We start from the raw sequence: 8,727 nt of genomic DNA on the forward strand, positions 1-8,727 counted from the left end.
GTGTCCATCTCTTTTAAGCTGTAATCTCTCATATCCGAAAGTTTATCTGTGTGTGTGCAAACTGAATTGAAACAAACTATATATAATATACATTATGAAAGTTATTCCATTGTCGCAGATCAAAGAGTGGTGTGTGAATTAAATGGAGAAAATAAAACGCGATCAATTGTCGTCTGACAGGAAGTGGTCACTTTGCTTAAGGGCATCATGCGGGTTTTATTTATCGTTAACTCGGTTAGCATCAGCTCGGATTATCTTTTGTAACAGAATGCGATTCGAAGTGTGATTTATAAAAATAGTTAGCAGATACTTTCATTGCGATTACATTTGTGAAGACATTTCAAATTATATATATATATTTTTTTTTACTCTTTTAAAATTTTATTACAGATGAACATATAGATGCATATGGCTAGATATAGGTTGGATACTATGATTTTGATTTACATCAATGTTTTACAAGAATAATCACAATGCAAATATAAACTTAATACTTCGCCAAAAAATGTGAAACACATTATAATATAAAAAATATTAAACTTATAGATAATATTAGGAACACAATTGCTAGTTCTGATAACATTTAACAACCACGGTGAAAACATAAATACTTGTCTAACAAAAATATTTGTCTTCTTATCATGTAGTCCTTAATCCCGGATCACAAGAATTAGTTATAAACATAAATTCGAAGGCGAGATGGGCCAGTGGTTAGAACGCGTGCATCTAAATCGATGATTGCGGGTTCAAACCCAGGCAAGCATCGCTGAATTTTCATGTGCTTAATTTGTGCTTATCTCTCATCTCATCTCGTGCTTATGCGATGGCGATAAAGGAAAACATCGTGAAGAAACCTGCATGTGACTAATTTCAACGAAATTCTGCCACATGTGTATCCACAAACCCGCATTGGAGCAGCGTGGTGGAGTAAGCTTCAAACCTTCTCCTCAAAGGGAGAGGTGGCTTTAGCCCAGAAGTGGAAAAACTACAGGCTGTTACTGTACTAATAAATTAGAAAATTGAAACCTCCATGATGCCAAATAGTAAACCCGCGATCATATAATTAATAATGAAACCGTCTTAATATTTATTAATAAAATCGTTTACATTTTAATTAATGTAAATAATATTTTAATTAACTTAACCGTAAAGATATAATCGAAAGCGGTGACTGCGTTTATTCGTTAAGTCAAAATTTTGTAATTGCAATGCTGAAATAACAAGCTCGGGGAACAGTCCAAACTTCCCGGTTGCACCAGTGACCGTATTACAACCGGTTATGTACAATTATACATATGAAATCAATTGATGTATATCTAAACTTAGATTTTTAAGCTGAAAAATTTATCGGTCTGTTTAAATACACCAATATCAGTGCGATTCGAATCGACTATTGTCTTACATAAATGATTTAGCTAAGAAGGTTATACTTACTGATACTAAAAATGAGAAATTAATCATATGTCTCTCAGCGTGTTACTGTTTCACGGCCAAACTATGAACCTAAATGGATAAATTTGGTGTAAGGCAAGCTTGAACTGAGCTGAGATGGCCCAGTGGTTAGAACGCGTGCATCTTAACCGATGATTTCGGGTTCAAACCCAGGCAAGCACCACTAAATTTACATGCTTAATTTGTGTTTATAATGCATCTCTTACTTGGCGGTGAAGGAAAACATCGTGAGGAAACCTGCATGTGTCTAATTTCAACGAAGTTCTGCCACATGTGTATTCCACCAACCCGCGTTGGAGCAGCGTGGTGGAATATGCTCCAACCTTTTCCTTAAAGGGAGAGGAGACCTTAGCCCAGCAGTGGGAAATTTACAGGCTGCTAATGTAAGCTGGAACCCCAAGAGGCAGCATTATTTATGTCTAACACCACACGAGCAAATCCTGAAACGCGAGCGAAGCCTTAAGCGTAGTATACGACATCAATTGATATTAAAAAATATTTTTTTATTTGGCTGCGTCTCTAATTATGGGTTCAAATCCCGGGTACGTCTAACAATTTAAATTTACAGTTAGTTTTTTTGTGTGAAATTATTAGAAATTTTTAAAGTTAACTTATTAATGTAAAGCCGTTAGTTCGTCTGTAATCTCTCTGGTCGTGTCTTATTTTGAACTAACACGTACCATATAGTAAGTGGGAAGAAAAAAACACTAATAACCCAAAATTGTACTTTTGAGAAATGAGATTTAAAGTAAAAAAACTTTAAGCCTCATTCTTCAAAAGCCATATTATGGGACTTTTTTACCTTTCAACTGACAATATTTACAATGTTCAATGAAATAATTATAAATTTAGAAATCATGCATGTACAATGTACATTTTACATAATAAATAGTCACATGCGTCGTAGTAAAATCATTTATTTCGTTTAGATTTGCGTTATTAGTGTAACTTTATCCTGAATATGGAAAATAACGACATTATCATGACCTCTATTTATTTTAGAAAAACCTTGCAAGCAAGGGTGTCTTCCTCTACATTGTAGTAAGTGGTCCCTAATGCCCTCACAACTCACTTGCAACGCAAGGAGTACACTTACCTACTTAGACCGTCTATTTGCTGCCATAAAATTAAATATTATCTTTACCTTGAATCTAATCAAAATAGCTCACTCCCCCTGCAAACCAAAACACAATAATAACTAATGAATGGATGGTAGTACGAACCAAAGCCCTACAAATAAGTAAAAGTCAAATATCTACTTACAAATCTATGTGCATTTTATCTTAAAACTGAAACTAGTATATATATATATACATCGCAACCAAAACTCGCTGTTCTTACATAAACCTTTCCAGATGTTAAACCATTTGATTGCATTTGTAACATTCCTGCGAGCAATGCTCAACGTAATCTAGCACATTACTCGAAAACAACTGTAAAATAACAAATATTTATTAGGAAATTAATTATTATGCAACGTTTATTTAAATAAATGACATAATTTAGCTTTTTTTTATGGCATTGGTTGGCGGACGAGCATATGGACCACCTGATGGTAAGTGGTCACCACCGCCCGTAGACAAAGGCGCTGTAAGAAATATTAACCATTCCTTACATCACCTATGCGCCACCAACCTTGGGAACTAAGATGTTATGTCCCTTGTGCCTGTGATTACACTGGCTCACTCACCCTTCAAACCGGAGCACAACAATACGGAGTACTGTTATTTGGCGGTAGAATATCTGATGAGTTTGATAGAGTTCACTGACATGACTGGGTAAAACACTAATTACCAGTTATTTCTCGTCTATTAACAACTCGACTGAAATATAATACTATAAGTTATATGTAGACACAAAGGACATAACGTTATCTTGGCAGCAATATTTCATTTTTATTTACAATTATTTAAAATTATTAAAACATCTGCATATACATTATAGAAATCTCCTCTATTCTGGAAGAAAGCTTGGAGCACATTCCACCATGCAGTTCAAATGCATGATGATAGATATACATTTGGCCACATATCATCTGACACATGCAATTTTACTCATAATTTGTTCACAATCTACTACGTGATTAATTTTAAAATATTTGTAATTATAGTTATTTTTTTATATTTGGGTCTTTCAATTCCGGGCTAAATACGGTTAAAGATATTTTTGCTACTTATAATTCCAACGTATACTTGGTGGTAGGGCTTTGCAAGCATGTCTGGGTAGGTACCACCCACTCATATATTATACCACAAAGCTGCAAAACTCAGTGTTCTTGTGTTGCGGTTTGCAAGATGATGAGCCAGTTCTTAAAGTTGGTTGCGCAATGGCAATGTACTTCTAATAGCGGCAATGTCTATGAACGATGGTGACCACTTACCATCAGGTGGCCCATTTGACCTCCCTACCTATACTATAAAATTTTCACCTCTAGACAACATTTATTTCTACGTTTGCCTCTAAATTATGAATAAATGAAAAAAAAAATCAGTTTATATACGGTATAATGTTGTAATCAGTAACTCGTCTACATTGTAATTATTCGATTGATTTATAATATAAATTACGTACGGACATAAATAATGCAATTCTTACTACGGACCGATGGGCTATTTAATAATGTTAAGTAATGCCAGCATTTTTGTTATTACAAAACATATTAACTTGTTAAATGGAAATTTTATTATCAGGTCTAGGGAGCTCTCAATCATTGTAGTTTATTCATATTATTGATTGATTTTTTAGGGTTCCGTTCTATAGAAAATAAAAGCTTTAATATTGTTAAAATAAACAGAGAACATTATTGTATTTTTTTTTTTCAAAAGGAATTTATTAAACTCATGACGATGTCCTTCGGAACGATTCGTCCACGGCTGTCATTATCAAGAGAGATTAGCCAACTACGCAGGACATATTATAGTGCAAATATATATGCGTAAATTTAAATGTATTCTCTATTCCTTTACTCCTATAATCTCCTTGGATGGCAATCCAACACGACTGAAAAGAGTTCAGATGCAGTACCAACGGCTTTGCGTGTTTTCTGAGAAAAGTTAGGTGCATATTTCCGCATTCTTAAAGTGATCCTTACATTTGGCTTCATACAAAGTAAATTTCACTGACTTAAACTGACGCAAATTGAGTAGATTTTATACTTTGGTACAAAAAATGTCGCATTTCAAGTAAATATAATATCCGCCCAAGTGGAAAGCAAAAGATCAAATGAACCACTGGATGTATAACCATCGCCTTGGTCACAGATTTACTAAATAAGACATGAAATGATATATCTATATAAATAAAACGAACAATGTCAAATGGAAGTTGAGAACTGACTAGACAAAATTATATTCGAACTCCAAATCAGCAAATCACCTTGTTATGATAAATTAAACTCGTATCATAATTTCGGACAAAAACATGACATGCAACTTTGAATACAATTATCACAATAATTATAGGATGCACGTATCAATATAGCATATCAACATAGGTAAGTTTCTGACATATAACGGATATCGTATCCATTGCCTTACATAACCTTGTGCGATAAATTATATTGATTAAAAATGACAAATGGTTCATATCAAGAGTGTTATTAATGTTCCAATTTTAACATTACACAAACTACTGTAAAACAATACCGTTATTGATACGTGTTATGCAAATTGGTAAACAACCTACCTCTTCCTTGATCGGTCTACTTTCTCATTTAATCAACACTGAGATTAGTGTACGAGTAAATGTATAGAATAAGTTATGTAAGAAAAGGCTAAGAAATGTCCCAGTTCGAAACTATAGTTCTAGAGCATAGTACGGGTACATTGAACTTATTGTTAAAATGCAAATAACATGATCATTATTCCGATTAGGTAAGATTTATTGTAATACTCCAGACAGTTTTTTTTTTTTTAATTAAACGTGGCTTTGAAAAGACTTTATGTAATAACTTATGATATGATCTACATATATCTTATGATAATGATAATTAATGTACATTTACATATATATTAATATATAAGTTACATTACTGATTGTCTATAAACATATATTAAATTATAATATAAGTATACTTATATAAATATATAAAACGCGTATAACACAATACACTTGACGATAATGAAACATTTTTAACGTCAGTGACGTTTTCAGATGTAATATATAAATCCTTGAAATTTCACTCACTTCAAAAAAGTTACACTAAAGAAAAAAATTTAATAGAAATAATTCTTAAATACATTATATCTTTCGTTCTCCTTCTCTCTACGTCATTTCTTTCTTCTTTATCATTTAAAGAAATGGAAACGCATTAAACTTAGTCTAAATGTGACGCGTCCTTAAACAGTTACTCCCAATTCTGATAGGACTGCTACTCCTTAATACAGATTATTTGATAACCTCGATTCAACCCACCTGATAGAAAATTCTAAAATCAATTTTAGTAACCATTAATATATCTCTATTATGAATAAAGTTTATTATTATTATTACTCTCGTCAAACCAAAACAGAAACAGATCAACAACCAAAGCATACCACCAAATTCATTACATCGAATCCGATCAATTTTTCATATTTCACGGGTCAAAGCCTAAGCATTCAATCGGTTTAATTACAACGCCCTGGATACCACGCGAAACTTCACATTAATCAGTTAAATCAAACGGTTATAATGGTTTATTGCCGTAATTACAAAAAAAAAATCTTAGCAATAATTATCATATTTTATTTTACGCACTAGTAAAGGATATAACGTATATTATATTGCGATTATGTTTTCGTTTTATGTTTAATTGTTACAAATGATTAATAAGTTAACTTTCCACGCAAATATGATATGAATTGTTTGCTTTTTTCTACGATTTATTTTAATCTTCATTCTTAATAGTAATAATATTTTCTTGGTGGTAGGGCTTTGTGCAAGCCCGTCCGCGTAGGTTCCACCCACTCATCAGATATTCTACCGTCAAACAGCAGTACTCAGTATTCTTGTGTTCCGGTTTGAAGGGTGAGTGAGCCAGTGTAACTACAGGCACAAGGAACATAACATCTTAGTTCCCGAGGTCGGTGGCGCATTGATGATGTAAGGAATGTGTAATATTTCTTACAGCGCCATTGTCTATGGGCGGTAGTGACCACTTACCATCAGGTGACCTATTTGCTAGTCCGCCTACCGATACCATAAAAAAAAAAATATATATAGAAACGATTCATTTATTTTAACTGAAATAATTTATTCAGTATTAAAGTCTAAGTGTAATTTTATTCTATGGTTATATTATTCTAAATGTTAAAGCCAAGTGTTGATTATTCAGTTCTAATAATAAATGAGGACATTTGTTATGAGAAAGTTATGTTCTAAATTTGGAACATGGGTGCTTATAAATTTAGTTATTAATATTGTAAGCAAGAATAAATGTACATAAAAATGTGTGTTTTAAATAGATTGCTAATTATAATGTATGTATATAACATTGGTATATAGGATGAAACCCTTTTAGGGAGAAGGTTTGGAGCTTATTCCACGATGGGTTGAAGGATACACATATATTTCCATCCGACACACGCAGTTTCTTTGACGATGTTTTCCTTCACTGTCGAGCTATAGATATGTTCTGAAAAAAATATTATAAACACAAATTCAGCAATATTTAAAGGTACTGGTTTTGAACCAGTAATCATGGGTAAAAATTCAAGTGTTCTAACTAATATGCCATCTCGGCTCGAGTTTAGTGTAGCTATTAAATGAATATAAAAATAACTGAATATAATTTATTACATCCTAAAAAGATTATTTTTAATAATGACCAAATAAAATTTCTTCCAGGCGCATTATGGAGCGAGGTTCATCTCTACCCTGGTCTCAAGTTCTCCAAGAAACAATCGGTGAAGGTAAACTCAGCGGGGAAGCACTCAGAGACTACTTCAGACCACTGGAGGAGTGGCTCCGTAGTGAAAACTTGAGAACAGGAGAATATTTGGGTTGGAGTTATGATGGAGACTATTGCAAATTTAGGTAAGGCTATTTACTTTTAATTTAGCTTAGGTGTCTATGTCAACGTTAAAAATAAAAAAGGAGTCTAATCATCGCTAACAAAGGTACCAAAAACGCAAATTTAAATGAAGGTGGTTTTTTTGGCCAACTTAGTAAGCAGTCACCACTGTTCATAGACATTGGCGTCGTAAGAAATTAAAACTGTTCTATTCATCCCCTATGTGGCACCAACTTTGGGTACAAAGATGTTATGTCCCTTGTGCCTGTATCCACATTGGGTCATTCACCCTTCAAACGAGAACACAACAAATATAGAATATTATATGATCAATGGGATGTAACTACTCAGACGAGCTTGCCAAAGCCTTGCCACCAATTATTATATGAATTTATTCAAGATTGCAATCTAAATTATACTTTTTAAAGAGCTATTTTGACAAAATATTATCTTTCAGCATCGAAACAGCTGGTCTGCAAGTGTATGGTGGGTTTTACAATGCAGCCAGCAGCATTGGAATCACCAGCTTCTTCACCTTGCTTCTGTCATCAGCTCTGATGGTCGTTGGAATGCATTGGCGATGAAAGCATAATCGATTCTTTATACTTGCACCATTATACATGAAAAATGAAGATTTTTATAACAGTGACATATTTTTATAGTAAGCTTATATAGGATGTGTAATTTATTAAAGAGTTGCAATATTTAATCATAATTTTTTTGTGTAAATAAGAAATAGTTTTATAATATAATGTATATGTACAAATTAAATATATCGTTATTTTTCTTTATATTGTAATACATAATTATTAAATATTTTTTTATATATTAGATACTAATTTAATGAAACACATTAAAATTAAATTTAATCAGATAATCTATTATTAAATATTATAATCATAATTTCCAAATTTAAAAATGCAATTAAAAATGTTTTTAAGACGACGTTGAGGTTAACCAACAATGATGCACGGCTGCACCTTAACACATCACTCATGCAAATAAAAAATAATATAAACTTCTGTGTATATATTTTACAAACATAAAATAACATAGCATATACGTGTTAAAAAACTAATATAAGTCCTTCCTGTGGAGAAGATTTCGAACTTATACTTACGGACAGGCACGTCTTAATCCAGTATGTAGGAAACGCATGACACCCGTCACCAATGATGGTCAAGTCTTGAACCACAAATGAGGCGCTCGAGAAAATATTTTAAAATATTTTAAGGGTAGGGGAGATCCAGATTATTGTTTGCAATCGGACGCTTGTTGTGCTA

At 32.7% G+C, this 8,727-nt stretch overlaps 1 protein-coding gene across 1 annotated transcript in view; it reads left to right on the forward strand.

Annotated features, from left to right (window-relative positions):
- Positions 1 to 8,485, forward strand: part of LOC113395738 (angiotensin-converting enzyme) — a 169,363-nt gene extending 160,878 nt beyond the window's left edge. The window contains exons 11-12 of the mRNA XM_064215456.1: positions 7,279 to 7,467; positions 7,902 to 8,485. Of these exons, the coding sequence (XP_064071526.1) occupies positions 7,279 to 7,467; positions 7,902 to 8,028 (316 nt within the window). The 3' untranslated portion in view covers positions 8,029 to 8,485. The remainder of the gene's footprint in view (positions 1 to 7,278; positions 7,468 to 7,901) is intronic.
- The last annotated feature ends 242 nt before the right edge of the window (positions 8,486 to 8,727 follow it).

Source organism: Vanessa tameamea, chromosome 7 (genome assembly GCF_037043105.1).
Source record: "Vanessa tameamea isolate UH-Manoa-2023 chromosome 7, ilVanTame1 primary haplotype, whole genome shotgun sequence".
NCBI lineage: Eukaryota > Metazoa > Arthropoda > Insecta > Lepidoptera > Nymphalidae > Vanessa > Vanessa tameamea.